Source organism: Hippocampus bargibanti, linkage group LG10 (assembly GCF_051943395.1).
Source record: "Hippocampus bargibanti isolate YZ-2025 linkage group LG10, ASM5194339v1, whole genome shotgun sequence".
NCBI classification, from domain to species: Eukaryota; Metazoa; Chordata; class Actinopteri; order Syngnathiformes; family Syngnathidae; genus Hippocampus; species Hippocampus bargibanti.
Window position 1 is genome coordinate 1,443,655 of NC_142743.1, and position 23,969 is coordinate 1,467,623.

At 41.9% G+C, this 23,969-nt stretch overlaps 1 protein-coding gene across 1 annotated transcript in view; it reads left to right on the forward strand.

The window, feature by feature from the left end:
- Positions 1 to 1,953: 1,953 nt before the first annotated feature.
- The window catches only part of patl1 (PAT1 homolog 1, processing body mRNA decay factor), a 33,054-nt gene continuing 11,038 nt past the window's right edge, over positions 1,954 to 23,969 (forward strand). Inside the window, exons 1-13 of the mRNA XM_089007211.1 lie at positions 1,954 to 2,087; positions 3,478 to 3,583; positions 5,555 to 5,776; positions 10,563 to 10,790; positions 10,943 to 11,019; positions 13,651 to 13,731; positions 15,781 to 15,981; positions 16,326 to 16,427; positions 19,585 to 19,671; positions 19,828 to 20,048; positions 20,138 to 20,282; positions 20,536 to 20,653; positions 21,591 to 21,688. Coding sequence (XP_088863337.1) covers positions 2,073 to 2,087; positions 3,478 to 3,583; positions 5,555 to 5,776; positions 10,563 to 10,790; positions 10,943 to 11,019; positions 13,651 to 13,731; positions 15,781 to 15,981; positions 16,326 to 16,427; positions 19,585 to 19,671; positions 19,828 to 20,048; positions 20,138 to 20,282; positions 20,536 to 20,653; positions 21,591 to 21,688 — 1,701 coding nt within the window. The 5' untranslated portion in view covers positions 1,954 to 2,072. The remainder of the gene's footprint in view (positions 2,088 to 3,477; positions 3,584 to 5,554; positions 5,777 to 10,562; positions 10,791 to 10,942; positions 11,020 to 13,650; positions 13,732 to 15,780; positions 15,982 to 16,325; positions 16,428 to 19,584; positions 19,672 to 19,827; positions 20,049 to 20,137; positions 20,283 to 20,535; positions 20,654 to 21,590; positions 21,689 to 23,969) is intronic.

Consider the following 23,969-nt stretch of genomic DNA (forward strand, 5'->3'; position numbering starts at 1 on the left):
CCAACAGATAGAGAGCTAGATAGCTATATAGCTAATAGCTAGCTTGGTAGATAACTAGTATATATTCTCCACTGTGAGACTCTTGGTTCACTCAACCCGGAAGTAACTCAAATAGATAGAAAGCTAGCTAGCTCGTCAATCGATAGCGAGCAGATACCTAGCTAGATAGCCAGCCAGATAGTTAATAGATAGCTAATAGATAGCAAATAGCTAGGAAATTGTTGCAGCTTTTATTTTGGTATGTGTCCACTCACTCAGTCAATACTGAGTAAACCTGTGACCAAATGACTTTAATTTCAATGCTACATGACAGGTGTCATTTGCTGCTGACTAAATTAGCATCGCTAACTATTGTGAGTTTTTAAGTTTTAATAATAATAAAAAATATGTTACTTGTTAGCAGTTCTGTCCCAGCAGTTTTTTTTTTTGCCAAAAGGCCTTTCATTTCATTTACGTGTGTTATGTTTTAATGGCGGCACAGTTCAACATGCCACGAACACTCACGGCCAAATGAAACATGACATAAACAAAATATTGTACAATGAAACAATCATTACCTGCAACACAGTGTGGCAGAAGGGATGGGTGAAGTCGCATGGGTTTCGTCTTGTGATTAACTGCGCAACAGAAAAGCACTATGAAGCACATGTGCTTCAAAGTTCCAATGGACAAAACTTTATTTAAAATTAAATAATGACACAAAAAGTAATCTGGACTCAAAAGGAATCAGTGAACTAATTAGATAACACTAGACAGTACAAAAGGGGGAAACAAAATAAGATATTGTCATGAAAATGCGAATTAATCCAGACCATCAGAGAAATGCGACTCACCATAAATCTCGTCCAAGTAGTTCTGAAAATTATGGGCGGGACTTAGTGCCACACTGTGCGCCGTTGCGTCACTTCCATCGTAATTTAATAATCTTAGTGCACAACTCCGTTGCACAGAGATACCGTGTTCAATTCCCCCTCGGGGTACCAGTATGGAGTTTGCATGTTCTGTGTGGGGTTTCTCCGGTTTCCTCCCACATTCCAAAAACGTGTGGCAGAATGATTGAACACTCAAAATTGTCCCTAGGTGCGAGCATGAGCGCAAATGGTTGTTCGTTTGTGTGCGCCCTGTGATTGGCTGGCAACCATTTCAATATGTTCCCCACCTAAAGCCCAAAGACAGCTGGGATAGGCTCCAGCATCCCACCCGACCCTTGTGAGGATTAAGTGGTTTAGACGATGGTCGGTCGGGGCCAAACTGAACATGTTGGCTGGGGATGCATGAGTTATGAACAGTATCCACCAACACGCGGGCACTTGGAACTGTTCATTTGAATCTAGTGAGATTATTCACTCCAATATTTTACGTTTCTTTTTTTCTCCATTGAAACGCATTGGTTTACCTTTGTGGCAACGTTTTTATCCTCCGTTTTGCATCAACTAAATAGATGTATGTATATGTTCTTTCTATTTTGTTCAAAATGCTGCGAAATAGCACCAAAAAAATCTAATATCTTGAAGTAAAACTTCTACAGTCTTTGTCAGATGATTTTTACTGTGCCTGCGTGGTAATTTCGTTCACATTCAGTACATCTTGTATCGACCAAGACCCTCGATCTGTACCATTGCTACATTAAATACATGTCATCCAGGAGGCATGCGTGTGTGGACAAAGTCGGAAAGTCACGTGATTAGCAAACCGCAAAAATGTTTTTTTTTTAATCACGGAATTTAGTGTAATGGAAAGATTAATAAATCCAATTAAAAGCGAAAACACTATGGTGTAGTGCAATATGAAGACTTTCCGAGATACATTTCATGAAGGTACTCAAATGTGTTGAGAACATATATCCCCCCTTCAGTCACACTACACCAGTGTTTCTTTCATTTACTCAGTTAACTTTTTTGGACGCGACAAACGCTTCATACATTAACTGTTGGTCCAATCAAGAGGAGCGTCCTCATCAGCGTCCGAATGCGTGCTCGTTCACGTCATGTGCAAACGCACGTTCACGTGAACGTGTGGAGTGCGTCACTCGCGCGCTGTTTCACTGTTTATACTCCTACCTATCCCGAAACATGTTTCGATTTCAGGTGAGTAAGCCGAATATTAAATGTTTCGGGGAGTGGTTCAAATTTTAAAAGCTACACCAGTGGCAGTTATATGAGGAATCTCGCGACTGAGCCATTGGTGGCCTGTGAAGCGGCCCGCTTGCCTGCTGGACTGAGCCGCAGGAGGAAGAACATCGCGGAACAGTCTTTCGGCGCGCCGCGGGGGTTGTCGTCCGCTCTGCTTTGACGCATAAATCAAATGATCACCCAACATCTGTATGTCGTTGTCGGAAAAAGAATGCCTAAAGTGCACTCGGTAGGTGAGTTTTAGGTTTGATATCGGAGGTCGTGGGTGATGCAAGATAACGCCAGGATTAGCATCGATGCTAGTGGGTTGTCCCGTGTGGTGACCGACAAAACACCCCACGCGAATCCACAGATTCTTGCCATCTTTGCTTTGTAGCCGAGTGCTCAGATAGTTATGAAGCCGCTAACTTGTCGGTTAAGATGCATTATAAGTCTGCATCAGATACATTTACGGACTCAGCCGTGCGCAGTCATCGCAGACTCCGTTATCTAACCCATAGCGATCGCAATATTTTCAATCTTATTGGCAATGTTTGTGTTGCCATTAATCACGTGCTGATGCTTTTAATCGTTTCAACAAATTATATATCTCGTGTCAACCCTAAATTGTTATCCCGATGCTATCCACAAGTGAAACGTAGTTAGCTAAACTACAATAAATTAATAGAAGGAGATAGCCTTCCCTAAAGCTCCTGCAGTTGGGTCGAGCCCTGAAAATAAAAACACGACTATTTTTATGTGCTATGCCCGACAAATACATTGAATCCCACAATTTTGTATAATCACGATACTCGCAGTCATTATATTGCGGGTGATTAATGCAGTGACGGCATTGTTATTAATCTCACATTATTTCCTAAAACAATACAGGTACGTAATTACATAGTTGGTCATTGTTCTCTTCTTTTTTTAATATTTAATATCAAATTAAATATTTAAGTACACAACAAGTTTACTTCAAATAGAAATGAAAATGCACATTGCTGGAACAAATAATTTGAAGTGACACACACACACACACACGCACACACAAAATGTGTGTGAATTCGATTGTTGCCCATATCTTTGCTGTTGTGCTATATCAGCTGTTGGTGTTTACAAAGTTGTGATGTCTACTTTAGCTATTCATTATGTGTGTTAGTGTCTGTGTCATTAAATTAAATTTTAGAGAAGATTTCACAGGTATTTTCCAAATAGCTAAGTGGATTGCAAAATTCCCAATTGTGGAACTTTTAAAGGCATTCTGATTCTGTATTCATTAACCAACCAACCATTTTACATCATATACCCTGTTTTGATTTCAACATCTGCATTAATTTCCATTACCTTCTCTCTTATTTTACAGTCCCTGGACGAAGACTGTACGTTAGAGGGGGAAGATGACGGATTAGTCGAAGAGGAAGATGAAATTGACCAGTTTAACGATGACACCTTTGGGGCTGGGGCTATAGGTTAGTTCTGCTGTTGAGTACATCAGTCCATTACACCTGTTGAATATGTACTGTCCTTTCTGGACAATTACCCCCCACCTCCTCCCACTCCCACATGCTACAAGCCATGCCGGCAATATATATTTCCAGGTAGTCTTGTCACATCCGACCAATGAAATTACCCAGCACGTCACAGTTTGACAATCCATGTCCTCCCTCATACAAAATATTCATAACAGTGTAGTTTAGTGGGAGTCGAGGACAGTGAAATATCTTTCTCCAGACAGCAACAATATTTGGTTTTTCGATGACAGATTCTAGTCCAGACACTTTTACACTTTGTGTAACCGGGGTGTGCTGCTGTACGCACCAGTTCCATCTGATTTAGAGTTGCTTTTTTTGTTATATTGTTTTATTATCCAAACCGCTTTATCCTCACAAGGGTCGGGGAAGTTGTCTTCAGGTGGTATTTGGAGGACGGTTGCCACCCAATCGGAGGGCACGCAGAAACGAACATCCACTCACACTCACAGCTAGGGTCAATTTGGAGTGTTCAATCAGTCTGCCATGCATGTTTTTGGAATGTGGAAAGAAACCAGAGGACGCAGCAAAAACCCACGCAGGCCCGGGGAGAACATGCAAACTCCATACTCGGAGGTGGAGCGGTAATTAAACCTCACTCGACTACCGGGGCACTACCCCCAGGTCCTACTATTTGGAAATTATTGTATTTTCACTTTTGACGGCTACTAAACCGGTACTCAGTGTCTTCTTCTTCTTCTTTTCCTTTCGGCTTTTCCCCTCAGGGGTCGCCACAGCGAATCAATGTCCTCCATCTATCCCGGTTTTGTGCATCCTCTTCTCTCACACCAGTTACCTTCATATCCTCTGACCACATCCATAAACCTCCTCTTCGGTTTTCCTCTCGGTCTCCTGCCTGGCAGTTCAAGGCTCAGCATTCATCTCCCGATATAGTCACTGTCTCTCCTGTGGACATGTCCAAACCATCTCAGTCTAGACATGTCCAGAGGAGAGAACCGGTACTCAGTGTACCAATGTTTTTTTTTTAATACTTAGAGATGGCGCTGCGAGAGTGGCTGCCCTTCCAGCAGCACCTGTATTTTATTGTTCTACTTATTCTTTCTTTTCCTCTTCCTTTCATAACTTTACTGCTGTGAAATGTAAATTTCTCCACTGCGAGACGAATAAAGGTACAGCCAATCCAATCCAACATCACCCCATACAATTTATTGAACTGTATCACTTTTTGAATCCATATAATAATACAGTAAAGTCTCGTTATATCGATATCGGATATATCGATAGTCCCGGTTATATCGATATTTTTTTCGGACTCCCTTGAATATCGATATAACGAGACTTTACTGTAATAATAATAATAATTTAATTTCTAAGCGCCTTTCAAAACTCTCAAGGACATTTTTCAGTCACGTGATTAGAACTTGTTTTGTGCGGGTGCGCAGCGGCAGCCATTTACGCCAGCGCTCACTCTACCCGGAAGTAACACAACAGCAAAGTTATGAAAGGAAGAGGAAAGGAAAGAAAGAAATAGAAAAACAAAATACAGGAGGTGCTGGAAGTCAAGTATGCCACAGAGAAAGGAAGTGTGCCAAAATACAGATGAAAAATGTATCCCAAAACGTGAAAACATATTGAAAGGCATGGGTTAATTCCATTTGCTAGTGTGCGGCATACTGTATACTACTCATGTAGATTTTTACCACAGGCTTTGCTATTTTATCGAACGTACTGAGGAAATTATAAATGATGATTATTCTTGTCAAACAGGTACAAATCCATCTGTGTGACCTATTTCTTTGCAATATTGCATTTTACCGTGTAACGTGGAGACTTGCAACTCGTAAACAGATGCAAAACACAACTGTTTCGTGCTGCAGCTGTAACAAAGCACTCTGCAAATAAAGATGTATTGTATAACAAACCACCAGTTTGGCTTATCTCTTTTTCCAGATGATGACTGGCAAGAAGAACATAAGCGCCTCGCTGAGCTTGATGAACAAGATGTACTTGGAGAGGGAATTGGGGTCGAAGTTGGGGAGAAAGATGAATCAAATTTCAGAGCATCTGAGCATTCATCGTCCACCCGTGTCACGTCTACAGTCAGCCAGCTTCCTTTTCACTCAACGTATTCTTCACCCCACAACTCCGCTTCCTCTGGTACACATCAATCAGGTTTGTGACATCAAAACAGATGATTAATTTACTTAATTTAATACGTTATCTGGAAATCTTTATCCTATTGTGCTAGATGTGCAAATCTTGTTTTTAAATTTAAAGTTTGAAGAAGTTGAGTTAAAAATAACTGTTTGAACTTTGAAATCAATCTTGTAATTTAGCGAGATGGAACAAATTATGGGAACTTCACTTTTTAATTGCTTTTAAAACTCTGGTGCACTTGCCCACCCATCAAGTGTGAAATTACACTTGCAAATTTATCTTTTGTGAGATGCTTTTTTTCTGCAAATATGACAATGGCTTCCAACAAGTCATTGTTAATTTGGCCTTGAGACATCATGTACAGTGGAGCCTCGGTTTATGAACACCTTGCCTTACGAACTTTTCGGTTGACAAATGTGACACTGATGAAAATTAAACCTTGGATTAAGCACTACTTTTCGCAATACACACCCCCCATCACGGCTGGCAGAGTAATCTTTGGCGGAAGAACACCAAAGCACACGACCAAACAGCGCCCCAGCCGGCCTACCTTTCCACACCCCCTTTCTATCAGTCCACACGTCGATCGTCTTCAACAATACTTTTGCTGTTATGGGACCGAAAAGACCCCACCACAGGCTCGTGTTCAGCCGAAGAAGACACAAAAGAAAATTGCAGTCGAGGAGAAGAAGGAGATCATTGAGAAACACGACCGAGGTGTGCGTTTGTGGCGTCACAGGTGCCCATCGCGGCTTTCATGTGAATCTCAGCCCTACACATTTCCCACGCTGTGTGTCACTTCCCTGAGAGTAACTTGCTACTACCATTCTACAAATAAAGAGCCCGGTACCAATATGCTAAGTCCACCATTGCTACCATCCTTCGCAACAAAGCTTTACACAACGCCGTTATTTCCTCGATGCTTTCACGTGACTAATGACACCGAACTTGTCACGTGCGAGTTGACAGCTGGGGCGGTGCCGCCGCTCCCGACCTCCGCCAGCTGCTGTCAATCCCCTAATCACCGATACAGGAACATTTCAACGAGTCGCTGTCACCTCACCAGTGACATTATTGCGACGCCTCGTGCCTCGCCAGTGTCTTGGACTTGTCAGCACAAGAGTTTGCTTCGCCCGAGGTGATTGTTAGCCGTGATCGCGTAAGTTTGTTGCTTTCCGGGATCGCGAGTCTTTGAACCCCCGTGTGCCATTTTATTTTGCCTAGCTTGATAGGCTGGATGGATTGCCCCCGCCCGCCTTCTTTTGTCGCGTCATTCCGGGTCCGTGGAATCATCGGACTCGCGCCTTTTGTTGTAATAAAATCTCTGCAAGCACCGCCTGCTAAGGGATCCAACCCCTTTTATTAACGTTCCGAAGAGTCAGCTATCCCTGTCACGCTCGGAACGTCACAGTATCATTGTGTCCAGCTGATAGAAAAGGCTTGGCATGATGTTACCCTTTGATCCTTGAAAGCGCATGGACGAATTTGTGATGTGCAGGCTTTTATTGAACAGTTCCATCCAGAAAAGACTGTGGCTATGAGAATCATCAACATGATGAATGATAATGTGATGCCTCAGTTTTGTAAGACCTTACAAGTCAGAAAGCAACAGGTGTCACTTAAGAGCCATCAAGGACCATCACAAATGTAACTAAAGTGACTATTATACGGAGCAGTTTATTTCTTTCATTACAATAGAATATCACATTTATTATACATAGAATAAGGTATATTACATGTAGTTTTAAGGCTTATTTAGTTGAAAATTATATTTTATGGAGACCTGGGAACGGATTATTCTCATTTTAATGGTTTCTTATGGGAAATTAATTTTTGGGATACACACTTTTCGCCTTACACACTCTGTCTGGGAACCAATTAAGTTCGTAAGCCAAGGCCCCACTGTACTTGTTTGCCAATGTGGTCGCAACATAAAACCACAGCAACAAGGGTTCATGCTATACGTGACAGTAGCGTGCCTCAAACATGGTAAGACTGCCAACTTCCAAATATCCATCCATCCATTGTCCGTACGGCTTATTCCTCATTAGGGCAGTGGAGGTGCTGGAACCTATCCCAGCCATCTTTGGGGGACACACCCTGAATTGGTTGCCAGCCAATCGCAGGGCAAAAAAAAAAAAAAACAATCACTCTCACACCCACATCTGAGGACAATTTTGAGTGTTCATGCATGTTTTTAGAATGTGGAAGGAAACCGAAGGACAAGAGAACATGCAAATCCCACACAGAGGAGGCCGGAACAGGTTTTGAACTCACAACCACTTCACTGTGAAGCCGGCGTGCTAACCACTCAACTACCGGGCCGCTCAACTTCCAAATAGTTACCCCCCCCCCCCCCCCCCACACACACACACACACACACAAAAAGGCATTAATGTTTAGGCAATTCACTATTTTTTTTATCTTCTTACACATCATTTTATTTTCTCTGACCTCCCAAACAAAAGCTCTCCCAAACAGTTAGGCCCTCCTCTTCTCTCCTCGTGCCACTATCTTCTGCGCGAGCTGCCTGCACCATCGGGTGCTTGCAGTTACATTTTGTGCCGTCCCAAATATTGAGGAATGTTTTTGTTCTTACTTTTGATTCCTGCTTCATTAATAAATGACCCTAACAAATAATGCCAAGGCATTGACAGCTGACAAGACTCATTTTCCATTTTATTTTTTGCCGATACAAACTGCTGCTTCTGACGGACAACAATACAACACTCTCCTGAAATAATGTTTTGTTTATTTCCATGCATCTATCCGTGTGCATGTGTGTGTTAACTGCAGAGGAATGTATATACCTGTACAGAACAAATCAATCTAAATTGCAATCTCAGACAAAGCTATTGAAGCAGCTCATATGCCGCATTCTCACAAATGCTATTAGAATGCTTCTGTGGACAGGCAACACAAGCCAGCGATGATCTCAAAAATAAATAAATAAATAAATATAGCATGCGTCTGTCATGCTCTTACCCATACTCACGTATGCTCTTTTTCTCATGGCTGCATGAGAACGCTGGACGCTAAATGAGATTGCTCTGCACCGCCCAGCTCTTGACTCCAGGGTAACAAATAAACCTCTTTTCGGTGTACCCTCTTTACAACAATTTCAGCCGTGTAAAGCGTACAGATCCAGATTTCACCTTTACAAGGTAAATGTCATTTCAATGATCATATTTTATCCACAAAATAGTGACAAGACCTTCGTGACAACCGTAGGGAACCAACGACCTTGCTTTCGAACAAAATATACAGAGTTGCATAGGCAATGAATGCTACTCATTGACTCGTTCATTAGTGTTCAGTACTATCGAGAGACTTGACATGGGTCTGAGCACATGCTCTGAAAACAAACCCGTCTGGTGAAAGGAAGCAAATCTCGCTGTATGAAAAGAAATCTCCAAAGGAAGCTTAGCCTAGACTACGAATTGGCAAAGTCAATGATTTTGACACTCATCCAAAGTTGCAACAAAGAAAGATGATCTTAAGTTGCTTCACAAAAAAAGTCACTCTCATGAAAAACATTTGAAAATTAAGTTTCTACTTACAAATGGATTATTTTTAATGTTCATGCATTGGCTTTGCCTTGTATAGGGAACACAGGTCACCAGGTTTCACATTTGGGGAGGGCTGTTCAATGTAAAAAGAAAAATATGCGTAGCTTGGAGTATTTTTGTTAACCTAAACCAGCTTCTACACATTTTTCACTTTGACTTATTTTTTGATTCCCTCTGTTTGCATGATGCTGCTGTTCTCTAAACATACCACTGAGCCCTGCGCAGAGCACTTGTATTTTTACTGAAAAGAAATCACAAAGAGTAGGGCTGAATTTACCATTAAGTGATTTGCAAAGGCATTTGGTTGCACTGTAGTTTACCAGGGGGTATCAAGTACAGGTAACATCCGATTTGCGACCACCTGAACAGCCAGAACCTATTTTTGTAATTTTAATTCTATGCCTGGCACCGCAACGCGCCAGCAGCCTGGCAAAGCATACGACAATTTTGGCTGGGCAGCAACTCGCTCTCGCACAGCAATTGACTGTGTGGTGGCACCGGAGGGTGGAGTGTTCACCGACGCCGGCCGTGGCGCGGCCAGGACTAGAGCCGAGGCGGGTGGGCATTGACGCTCGGGCGTGCGCGACTGCTGCGACGAGAACGGGGGGAAGGTCCCCCAAAGCCCGCCACGCCTGGCCAGGACTAGAGCCGAGGTGGGTTGGGCATCGGCGCGCGGTATCGCTCCGACGACAACGCCGCGTCGGGCCCACGGCCGGCACCACCGGCGCCTCTTTGAGACAGTTCGTTCTGCTTCGGGGCGAGGTGGCACGTTGGCGCCGCACACTGCTGCGTGCCGGCGTGGAGAGTGGGGTAAGGCTGAGGAGATGGTAACCGGTAGAACCGGTGACCCAGGACCACGCCCGCCTGCCCCCGTGGCGTATGAATCAGATCATTTGCAAGTCATTTAGCACAGTCTCTATTTAACCTTTTGAAAGGATTTCGACTTACGAACATTTTGACTTGCGACCGTTTGTTCAGAACGGAACCCGGTCGTAATTCGGATGTTATCTGTACTGGTGTCTGAATACAAATGCACACTACCAATCATGTTTTTCCTTTCACAATTATGAGCTGTTTTGTGTTGGCCCGTCACTTGAAGTCTCAACAAAATGCATTCAGGTCTGTGATTGTCAGTTTAGACAATATGACCAGCTACAAGAGGTATAATTTTTTTTTGCAAGCGCTGTATATAAGTAAAATAATCGACCCTAACCCTGTTTTCCATCTGTCAGATGTGGAAGATGGAAGAAGGGAAGGTGACTTGGCCGAGTCGTTGGCAAGACTTGTCCTGGAAGCTGACCCAGCTATTGCTGGAGTCGGGGCAGCAGAAAGGCCCCCCTTTTCCCCAAATCAAAGGTTCGGGCATGATTCAAGGCTCAGACTCCTGCACCAAGGTTCCCCTGTTTCACATTCACCTCAAACGCATCGGCACCAACGGTTTCCTGGGTCCTCCACCTCAGGTGAGTTGAAAAACAAACATACACTGTGTGTTCTCAGTTCCAGTGTCACCTATGAAACATTTCATTTTTTGAGAATATGATGTAACACTCATAAACTGTACTGGCAGTTTCATTCTATAACCTGCTTGACTGAAAGATTTTCTGTACTCCAGGCCAGCCTCCCTCATCAATGCTCACCTACCAACAGCAACAACATTTACTTCGTTCATTACCTGGTACCATTGGCCAGGTTTGTTTTTATTTTTTTCAAATTGTGCAAATTATTATGACAATTGTCACTTATTTTTGCAGTATATGAAACATTGATTGTCATGCATGTAAACGTTTCTGACTTAACAAGGAGAACATGTTTTATTTGGGTCACTCATTTACTGCCAGAACATTGATTGCATGATTACTTTTTCGGTCTACAAGCTGCACTTATTTTCATAATTTGACTACTCTACGACTTAATAAGTCGTAGAGTCGACTTATACTAAGTTGCAACTTGTATTTATTGTAAAAATAGAGCTCAGACTGGAACGACAAATTGCCCTTTCATAATCACATTGACTTTTGCGGCAGAACTCTCACCTTACCACCCCGAGTCATGCATCAAAAATAATTGCACCAAAAGGGGCAACATTTCCCATTTTTCCATGTTTGCGCTTCGTTCCAGCTTCAGCTGTTGTTAAAGCGCTCTATAATCCAATGTCTTTAATTGTATTTTGGACGACCATTTGGTTGGAACGGAACCCGGTCGTAAGCAGGCTCCGAATCAGATCATTTGCAAGTCATTTAGCACCAAGTCTCTATTCCACATTTTGAATGGATTTCAACTTCGGACCATTTGGTTGGAACGGAACCCGGTCATAAGTCGGATGTTACCTGTCGTCAGCCCAAAAGGTGTTCGGAACGCTTCACTTTTCCCACATTTTCTTATTTTACAACCCTATTGAAAAACGGCATACATGTTTTCCTCAGAATTCTACACAAGGTGCCCCATGATGACGGTATGAAGGACGTTTTGGAAATATTTTTGTAAACTTATTGAAAATAAACAAATAAAAAAATCACCTGTGCATCAGTATTCACAACCCTTGCCATGAAGCTCAAAAATGAGCTCTGGTTCATCCTGTTTCATCCTGCAGAAAGATACACACCTGCCTATATAAGCTCCCACAGTTCAAAAGTCACAAAATCAAAGTCAACTTTATTGTCAAATATGCTAATATGCATGACATACAGCACAGATGAAATTAATGTCCTCTCGGACCCAGCGTGCAAGGCACTTAATGATGACTTAACAAACCTAATAAACATGAAAACAGCAATTTGCCAGGAGAGAGAGGGGAGCCGCTGCGTGTTCACGCACCGCCATCTTGGGAAAAACAAAAGAAAAATAACAAATAATATGCCAACACAAAGACACAGATTCTTCAGGACTTGCTGTACCCTCTTTCTTATGACATAAAGCAGTTCTAGATGAAAGAGAGGATCAAAGCATCCTTTTCAGCAGTGGATCAGAGACGTCATGATGGAATGTGCACATCTACCACAAGCTAAATGTTGAAAGCAAATGCGAAGCTGTAGCATCTATTGACGAAAAGTGATTGTCTCACATCTCCTGTCCCACATAAATCCGCTTCAATTCCAAGCCGCGACAGCTTCACATACGCATCGGTGCTCTGCGCTGACGCTCGTTTCTTCTTAACGCGGCCTCTTCAAGCCATGCATGCATCCATCCAGCCGCAGACTGTCCAACAGCACTGACCTTTCCGCTGAACAAAGCGGGGCTGTGAAGATGCTGCACAATAGCCCCAGCATTCCTCGATGGAGAGAGGATAAACTTCCAGAAGGACAACCACCTGTGCAGAAATCACCCAAGTAGGCAATATATCTTCTACATGGAAGAGTGGCCAGGCAGAAGCCACTTCTTAGTAAAAGGCACATGGCAGCCCGACTGGAGTTTGCCAAAAGGCATCTGAAGGACTCAGACCATGATAAACAAAAATATATTTTTTGATGAAACAAAGGTTGAACTTTTTGGCCAGGCGTTGTGTTTGGAGGAGACGAGGCACCGCTCATCACCTGGAGAACACCATCCCTACACTGAAGCATGGTGGTGGCAGCATCATGCTGTGGGTTTGTTTTTCAGCAGCAGGAATTGAGGGAAAGATGAATGCAGCAATGTACAGAGACATTTCATCTTTCATCAGGACAATGATCTAAAGCACACCGCCAAAATATCAAAGGAGTGGCTTCAGAACAACCATGTCAATGTCCTTAAGTGACCCAGCCAGAGCCCAGATTTGAATCCCATTGAACATAGCTGGAGTGATCTGATTTAAAATGGCTGTGCACCAACACTCCCATCCATCCTTGCGGATCGTAAGAGATGCTGTAAAGAGGAAAGGGAAAAATTGCCCAAAAATAGGTGTGCCACACTATGGACCTATTCAAAAATTCATAGGGCTGCAATTACTGAATTACTAAAGGTGCAACAAAGTATTACGAAAACGTTCCGAATACTTGTGCACATATAATGGCTTGTTTATTTTATTTGTAATAAATTTACAAAAATCTTACCAAAACATCTTTCATGTTGTCATCATGATGTATTTTGTGTAAAATTCTGAGGAAAAAAAGAATGTATTCTTTTTTCAATAGGGCTAAGAAAATGACATAAGAAAAATGAAGGGAAAAGTGAAGCGTTCTGAATACTTTCCAGACTGACTGTAAGTATTCCCTTCATTTTTTTGAGGAGATCAACATTATGGATCTTTATTATATTTACTCATGTCTTTGCAGCAGCTCGTTGATTTGATAAAACTATATACAGTCGTCATCCTATCCCCCGCATCTCTCCCATCGCACTTAGATGAACTCTCGCAATATCTGGGAGAACAGTATGGGTTTTGGACCAGTCAGTGGTTGCCCCGGATTAGCTACACACATGGAGGTGAGTTGTTTAATTTTATTTTTATTGATTTACATTTTCTTTTTTCCAACAAAAGTATTTTTTATTCTTCAGTTTCAAGTTCATATTTTCGATGACTAAGACATTTATGCGTCAGATGGTGTTGAATCCAATTGCATTACTATCTTCACTATAAAACAGTGTTAATGATGCACTGAGACGCGTTGGATGGTGCACCTGAATTTGAACCTGTCAGGAAGTTAATGTGGACCAGGACCACCCGCGATAGACAAAAGTCCGCGAACTAGGGTCCCCTACCCCCCACGCAGACTCTCCCCCCTCCCACACACACGCGCACACACACACACACACACACACACACACACACACACACTAAATGGCGGAGTAAACATGACACTGATATTGGCAAGCACTTTATTAGACTGATCAAATAGTAACCCACATTATAACACAGAAGGGGTTCTGAGCGGGGCTGAGAAGATGCACAGCCAATCCACTTGGATGTAAATCATGCGATATCGTGCTGTCGTTGGGTGACATCAGCACTGGGAACCAGTCAAGCTACAGCCATGTACAAAACCTCTAAGTCCTTCTGCATTCTTTTTCTGATTTTTTTTTTTCCTGGGAAAAACACGGCGATGCACCGACGACACCATAATCAAAGCGCAATAGAGCAAGGGATCACTGTATTCTTACTCCTGATGTCCAACAGCGGTTTGGGGTGTTTTGACAGGTACTGACCACCTTATGTCTGCAGCTCTGATTAGCTACCTCAACCGTAGAGTAGTTGACCATGGTCAACTCGGACTGTATTTCCCCCGCCTACATGAGATTCTGTCAGACGCTCCCAACTAACCCTCAATACATCTGAGCATGCCAGGTCGGACCGACATCTTCCGCCACCATGCGAGCCAACATTTGTAACATCGATTCTCTTCCCACCTTCAAATCCCATCTCAAAACCCACCTATTTAAAATTTTATTTTCTATGTAGCTCTATCTCTTGTTTCTATTTATATGTATGTATGTATGTATTTGTATTTTATTTATTGTATTCTATTTGTAATTGTATTTTATTTATTGTAGTATCTATGCTTGTCTGTGACTGTAAAGTATCCTTGAGAGCTTTGAAAGGTGCTTAAAAAAATATATGATTATTATTTTTTTTATTATTTTATTTTATTATTATTCATTCTTCAGCACTTGCTGTATGCTCTTTGTGACATGAAGCAGTTCTCGATGAAAGAGGAGAGGATCAAAGCATCCTTTTCAGCAGTGGATCAGGGACGTCATGGTGAAATGTGCACGTCTGCTACACGCTAAATGTTGAAAGCAAATACGTAAATATAAAATAATAAATGTGAAATTATTTTCATTTCATAATCAGTTGTGCTCTGCTTCAGTGGTGCACAAACTAAAACATGTTAGCAAGCACTGATCAGGAGTTCGAACCAATAGTCATGTTATACTGGTAAATTTTGTCACTATTACATTTAATTTATTTGGCATCAGCAAAGAGTAGTGGCTTGTTTTTTGTGAATGGTCAAGAAACACTTATCAGGTAGAGTGCATATTTCATTTCATGTGGGACAACATTTGTGGAGAAAAAAGGTTTTAATTATAAATTATACTTTTTTTTTCTATGTCTGCAATTCTTGGAAACAGTTCTTTACAGTCAGCTCACTCGCTTGAATATTGTAGTACTCGAAAGGCATGGGTGTCAAATATATGGCCTGAAATTCTAATCTAAATGGAAAACATTACCTGAAATGAGACTAAGAAAGGCAAATCCAATACAATACAATCCAAATGTACCGATTTGCAACAATTTCAGGACATACTGTTATTTATACTCAAACATTGAGAACATTTTAAACTGATTTGTTTTTGATTTATGACTTATTCAACCACAAAGAAAAGCCTCAGTGAAGTCGCTTTGTTGATTGAGGGAGGCCCTTGAAATAAAATATTTGACACCCTCCTCAATAGCAATCACGGCTTCTTTGTGGTATTGCCTGATGGTTTATTTTTGTTTTAATACCGTGTGCCTGTTTTTCGCTGACTCTTCAGGATAGTCCATTAACGTCAGTAATAAAAGAGGTTGGACTTCCAAAACATCCGTCTCAGGGGAGGAATGATGAAGGACGGGATCTGTCAGAAAGGGTTCCACCCCCACGCTCATCTTCTCCTGTGATTGGCTCCCCTCCAGTCAGGGCAGTGCCGATTGGAACTCCACCGAAACAGCCATTAGGTCACTCCTTAAATCATCAGGTACAAACAGATCACAGCTACCGGTGATATATTATTATAGATGGATTCTTATTCCTATGTCTGACTTTGTATTTGAACAAGACAATGTCTGACGAACACGCACATGTCTACATACACCTACTGTATAAGCTAAATGAAAGGTTCGGTGACAGAAATTGTTTTAAGTCATGTGCTAATTAGGATGTGACTGTTTTCAAATCGACAAACCAACCCATGCATTACATTTCTTTTTCTTGACAGACTCTTAATTTATTAAGGTTCAAAGCAGCTTTTTGCAATCCTTTGGTATGAGTTGACGACTGCATGTTCTGGTTGCACTATAACTCGTTTTCTGTGTTTTGAAGATTCATCATCCTACAGCAGTTCACGTGAGAGCCCCAATCCAACACAGATACCCTCCTCCTTTTCCTGAACGTTTGTCACCAAACACTCTTCTCAATTTCGCTGTGAGTTTTTTTTAACCCTGCTTCTTTTAATGGTTTTCAATGTCCCAATACTTTTCACTGCCCTTATTCAATTTATATATATATATATATATATATATATATTATATATATATATATATATATATATATATAAAGTCTCGTTATATCGATATTCTCGGGAGTCCGAAAAATATCGATTATAACCGGGACTATCGATATATCCGACCCTGCGCGCATGTAATTTTCTCCTTGCGTGCATAGAAATAGTATCGATATAACCGGGACTATCGATATATCCGATATCGATATAACGAGACTTTACTGTAATATATATATATATATATATTTATATATATATATATATATATATATATATATATATATATATATATATATATATATATATATATATATATATATATATATATATATATATATATATACACACACACACACAGTAAAGTCTCTTTATATCGATATCGGATATATCGATAGTCCCGGTTATATCGATACTATTTCTATGCACGCACGGAGAAAATTACATGCAAACAGGGTCGGATATATCGATAGTCCCGGTTATATCGATATTTTTTCGGAATCCCTTGAATATCGATATAACGAGACTTTACTGTATATATATATATATATATATATATATACAGTAAAGTCTCGTTATATCGATATCGGTTATATCGATAGTACTGCTTATTACGATACTATTTCTATGAACGCAAGGAGAAAAATTACATGCCTGCAGTATCGGATATATCGATATTTTTTCCGACTCCCGAGAATATCGATATAACGAGACTTTACTGTATCAGAATCATCTTTATTGCCAAGTATGTAGAACACACAAGGAATTTGTTTCCGGTAGAACACGCTGCACTAGTATCGTCGTCAAAAAAACTGCTAAGTGGCACTATACAGTTCCATTATTCATTATTCATAATGTAGGCCACAGGTGTCGAAGTCAAGGCCCGGGGGCCAAATCCGGCCCGCCGCATGGTTTTTTTTCAGCCCACGAAAACAAATCAAACCTGTGAAATTCCATGATGCTTGCTATAATTTTTTGTTGTTGTTCTTTTGACTTCAAGACGGTGCCACCAGAGTGGCTGCCTTTCCAGCAGCTCATGTATTTTGTTTTTCTACTTACATTCTTTTCATCACTTTGCTGCTGTGAAATGTAAATTTCTCCCCTGCCAGACTAATAAAGGTAAATCCAATTCAATCCTCACCAAAATTTCATATTTTTGGATGTAAACCACAATAACAGTCATTATTCTTGACTTCAGATTTGAAAACTAGTTGTTCATTAATTTGTTGAGCGCTCTATATGCAATATGTGGAGGGGATTAAACATTCTAATTGCTTCCCCAAATTCATAACGGCCCTCGAGAGGAAACAATGCAGCCCGTGGCAAAAAAATGACTTTGACACCCCTGATTTAGACATTCCACTCAAATTGTTTTGAGTCACTTGATTTTTGCTACTACTATTTATAATTGTATTTTATTTATTATAGTACCTATGCTTGTCTGTGACTCTAAAGTGTCCCTGAGAGCTTTGAAAGGCGCTTAAAATATAATGTAATCTTATTCTTATTCTTATTACTAATAATAATATTATGCGCACCAAATCCAGCAGACATTTAAACAGCTTCTTCCCCCAAGCCATTAACTCTTTGAACAGTAGCCCAAATGGAATTGTATAGTGCCTCTTTGCAATTTTTTTGCTGATGATACGAGTGCAGCATGTTCGACCGGAAACAAATTCCTTGTGTGTTCTACATACTGGGCAATAAAGATGATTCTGATTCTGATTAATAATAATAATATTTCCCATCCATCCATTTTCTGATCTCTTTTATGGTCACAAGGGTAATAATTATATACAATGTTATTTTGCAGTGTTTCTCAGGGCACTGAAGGTCACTCTACCACATTATTAAAAATCATTGCGACAACATAATAGAACTGGGCGGTCCGGTAGTCGAGTGGTTAGCACGCCGACTTCACAGTGCAGAGTGCACAATCACACTATGAGAATTTCAAAGATTCATGAACACACCTTTGGTCACATTGTGACATTGGATTTTAGTTAAGGTGAACTATTTTAAACTAACTTTAACATACTGTAATTGCACTAAAATATAATACAATAAATAGTGATTTTTATAGTGATTTAACAACAGCTGAAGATGTAACAAAGCGCTTAACATGGACAACTATCATATACAGGATGATAGTAAAGCAGTCACAAAGATAGTAGAAAGCACTCGGGAGTAAAGCCACGAGCAATTTATTACAAAACAGTTATTTGCTCACATTTGATAATCCCCAACGCTCATCTGCTGTTGCAGGCTGAGTACAATCCATTCACAAATTCTGAACATAGCTTTTTAGTATCTGGCTGATACTTGCATTGGGCTCTGTTTTCTTGTGGGGCACCCTGTATAACAGAACAGTAAAATGAATGTTCTGAGTTTCCGGACAGAATATTGTTCAAAAGTACGATTCATTTTATCAGAATTGACGAAAAACAGAAGTGTCTGTGTGTGCTGTGTATACCCTCTCTGGGGACACGGTGCACAGATGCTATATTGATATCAACGTATCCCCTCCTCCCCAGCTCTTTTCTTTCTTAGAATATCCATTGGTTGATTTCAATTGTGCCCAAGGATGAGAAAGTTTCTTCAGCCGTCATCTGTACAAATGTGAAGGTTTCTGGACATTAGGGATATATAAATAGGGCCGACACGACCAGTCAGACTTTAGTTCCTCCTCTTGGATAGGAGGCGAAACGTCCGAAACCTTCAAATTTGTACAGATGACGGCTGAAGAAACCTTCTCATCGATGGACCACTCCTGTACGACTGAGTGCTTACACAGACGAATTGTGCCCAAGATTCATACAGACAAATGACTTGATCAACTTTTAGCCCCGCGAGAGTGGCTGCCTTTACAACAGCTCCTATATTTTGTTTGTCTACTAATTCTTTTTACTTCCTCTTCCTTTCATAACTTTCCTGCTGTGAATTGGAATTGGTTCCATTGTGAGACTAAAAGATTATCTAAATCTAATCTCATCACAATTGTTTAATTTTGTCACTTTCTATCATAAATGTCCAAATATGTATTTATTTTTTTGCCTTCTCTTCACGACCCTCCCCCGCAAGAACTCGCCACTGTGTCGTGGGCCATTTTCTCCAAGAGTCGGTCCTGTGCTGTCACAGATTCAACGGGCCCACCTTCTCAACTCTCAGGTCAGTAATACAGTTATGCCATTTTTGGTATGTATGTTTTCTTTTTTTTTTATTTCTTTTTTTTTTTTTTTTTTTCAAAATAATGTTTGCTTATATTTTTCTTGCAATTGCGTGCATTTCAATCCTGCGCTGTATCACAGACTTTCCTGTTTGTAGGTGGCCGGAGTTCCCCGTGGTGGTCCGGTGCCTAGTTTGTTACCAGCTGGTGGTGGTTTTAGACCATTTTTCTGTGGCCCACACCCAACACACGGTCATCGAATGGGGCCACCGCATCCTCATGGTCATCTCGGCCACATGCCACCAATCGGGCATAATGCCACTCATCTCCATCCTCAGCACCGACGTATACTTACCCAACGCATGCAAAACAGGGGCGGGTATGTTATTGTGTGAAATGTGTTTGTACTTTAAACAATACCAGGTCACATAAAATCAATCCGTTTTGAACCATTTGAAATCCATGAAGAGAACGAAACAGAACTGGAGGGGACTGGCGCAGCAGGGACCCATACAGTAATCTGATGACTCAGAAAGAGAAGGAATGGGTAACCAAAATCCAAATGATGCAGCTTCAAAGCACTGACCCTTTCCTGGATGACTACTACTATCAGGTTTGTTGGGATGTAAAAGTGTTGTTTATTCTGTGTTGAAACTTTGAATGTTTTTTAACATACTAAAGCCTCTGCCGTTTTCTAGTTTAGCAGTATAATTTGATTCCATATTCTGGGATACATACTCAAGGTTTCCACTGTAAACAAATAGTGCAGACATTTGCAGTGGAATACGATTCCAGGCCAATAAAACTGCACTTTAATTTACTGTAATACGTCTCTGATCATAGTCCATTCTTATATTTGTACGTAGCACTACTATGAAAAGATGGAGAAACGTCAGGAAAAAGAAAGAGACAGCAGTAAAAAAGAGCACACTACCAAGCTCATTACTCCACAAGTTGCCAAGATTGAGCACACCTACAGACCAGGTAAAAGTAAACACAAGCAGAACAGAAACATGGGCCTGCCCTGCTGGTACACTCACACTCTCCCACACTTATATCCCCTCCATAAAACAACCAATGCAGTTATACCATCCAAATGCACTTAATTTCTCTTGCCAATGTAGTTTGTTCATATAAGATGTGCAATGACCTTTAATGATCCCTGAAAATTATTGCTTTTGAAAGATTTACTGGATGCTCATACTGCAGTTCAGTGTTGCCCAACTTGAGCTGTCCGAGAACATTGCAGGGGTACATGAAGAGATTGAACATTTCCTAAATCATTAATCTGTGCCACTACAAAATCAAATCCGTCTTTATCAACACGTGTTTCAAGAAATTCCAAATGACTGATTAAAATAAAGGCAAATAATAATACAAATAACAAATAAACAAATAATACTGAACTTTTTTTTGGTGGCTCTGTAACACATTCCAAAAAGAGCTTGTTTAAGACTGTGTTGTATCACCCTCCCGAGGTGGAAGTTTCCGTGTGATTGGTGTTTGTTTCGGTGCCCCCCCCATTGGCCAGTTCACGTGTCCCTTGCCTACTCCCCAAAGACTACTGGGAAAGGCTCCGGCACCCCCACGACCCGAGTGAGGATAAAGCAGTTCGGAAAATGAATGAATGAACGAACGAACAAACAAATTATTGAACCTTTATTGGTGGAATTGTTTCCCACAATGGGCGATAGGCCTGTATGGTTGATTTCCTTTGCATTATTATGTGCCCTATACATTTTGAAAAATGTAAGACTTTATTGTGGGTCCACTGGTCATGAAAATACGGGAGTCATTTAGTCCTAAAACAGATCTGTTATGCACACTCTCCAGATTGCATTTCTTTATCGATAAATAATTATTGTGAAATGTATATAATTATTATGAGATGTATTTAATGTTTCCCCCCCCCCCCTCACAGTTCAATTTGCAGGGTCTCTGGGTAAATTGACAGTGTCAAGTGTCAACAATCCACGTAAAATGATTGACGCAGTGGTGACCACACGCTCGGATGATGAAGTACGTTTCGTATTGTGTCTGCATGCGCGTCTCTTTGATCAGTCACTCCATCCTTCTTAATTGGGACAGCTAGATGTAGAGCCCTGCTTGTCCTCCATCTACCTTAGATAAAAGCCCATCCCTCCATCCATCGTCAGGTAGCAGGGGCAGCAGCTTTAGTAGGAAAGCCCAGACTTCCCTCTCCCCAGCCACTTCTTCCAGATCTTCCTGGAGGATCCCGAGGCGATCCCGGGTAAGCTGGGTGACATTCTCCAGCATGGCCTGGTCGTCCCCGGAGTTTCCTGCCAGTGGGACATGACCGGAACACCTGACTCGGGAGGCGTCCAGGGGGCATTCTAATCAAAGGCCCAAGCTACCTCATCTCGCTCCTCTTAATATGGAGAAGCGGCTTGAATCTGATCCCCTCCCGGATGACCGAGCTTCTTATGCCTGTGGAGAAAACTCATTTCATTCCCTTGTACCCAGGATCATGTTCTTTCGGTCACGACCCGTAGCTCGTGACCATAGATTAGAGTTGGGACATAGATTGACTAGTAAATTTGGGTCAGCTCCTTCTTTACAACGATGGACCAATATACTCTCAAGTCCGGATCACTGCAGCCGTTGCACTGATCTGCCTATCGATCTCCCTTCTGCTTTCATTCGTGAAACAAGACTCCAAGATACTTAAACTCTTCCACTTGGGGCAAGATCTCCTCAGCCCAGAGAGTGAACTCCACCCTTTTTCGACTGACAACAGTTTCAGATTTGGAGGTGCTGATTTTCGTCCCAACAGCTTCACACTCAGCTTTGAAACACTCAAGTGAGAGTTAGAGAGCCCAGCTTGAAGAAGCCAACAGTACCACATCATCTGCATCTATACTGAGGCAACCAAAACGGTTCCACCTCAATACTTATTCGCCCGTGTCTAGAAACTCTGTCCATAAAGGTTATTAACAGAATCGGTGGCAGTGGGCATCCTTGGCCACTGGAAACGATTCTGACTTACTGCCCGCAATGCGAAACAAACTCTGACATCCGCAATATAGGAATCGCACAGCCCGTATCAGGGGGTTTGGTACCCCATGCCCCAGAAGCACCCACCCATGGAATTTCCAGAAGTACACGGTCAAACTCCTCTTTGTCCACAAAGCACATCTGGACTGGTTGGGCGAGTTCCCACACACCCCCGAGAATGCCGCTCAGGGTGTAGAGCTGGTACACTGTTCTATGGCTATGATGAAAACCACACTGCGGCCCATCAATCTGACGCTCGATTTCTTGGTTGAGGAGCGTGATCCCTCTGTAATCGCCCGCTTGTTACCTTTTTTTAAAAACAGGAACCCGCACCCAGGTCAGCCAATACAGAGGCATGTCAACCAGGACTGCCCCACAACATTCAGACCCTTGAGGAACCTTTTAACCACATTGGTGACTTCAACCATAGAGATAGGAGACCTCACCTCAGAGTCCCTTGACTGTGCTGCTCCAATTAAGGCATGTTGGTGGTCTTTGAAGCCCTCTGACCACTGGCTTACAACACGCTTTGTTGAGGTCAGAAGCACCACATTCCCACTGTATACAGTGTTAGCGATTGGAATGGATTGGATTTGCCTTTGTTAGTCTCACAGTGGAGAAATTTACATTTCACAGCAGCAAAGTTGTGAAATGAATCAAAGTAGAAAAACAAAATACAGGAGCTGCTGGAAAGGCAGCCACTCTCGCGGCGCTGTCTTGAAGTCAAAGGAACAAACAAACAAAAAAAGCACTGCACTGCTTCCCCCTCCTGAGGTGTCGGATGATGGACCAGAATTTCCTAGAAGCTGTCTTCCATGGCCTCGCCACACTTCTTTGCTTCGTGCGATAGCGGTCAGCTACTCCTGGGATACAACAGGCCATAAAGGCCTGATAGGACTCCTTCTTCAGCTTGACGGCATCCCTGACTGCTGGTTTCCACCAGCAAGTACGGGTTGCCCAAACGCCAGGCACCAACACCCTTATGTCCAAAACTCACATTGGCCTCCTCAACAATAGAGGCATGGTACACGGTCCATTCGGACTCAATGTCCCCAGCCTCACGAAATGGGAGTTGAAACTCCTTCTGAAAGGGGATTCCGCCAGACAATCCCAACAAACCCTAACATTTGGGTCTCCCAGGGAGTACTGACATTTTCCCCCACCATCTGAGCCTCCTCACCATCATGTGGTAATCACTTAACAGCCCCGCCCATCTCATCACCGCAGTGTCTAAAACATCCGGCTACAAATCTGATGATATAACAAAAAGGCAATAGTCGAACTG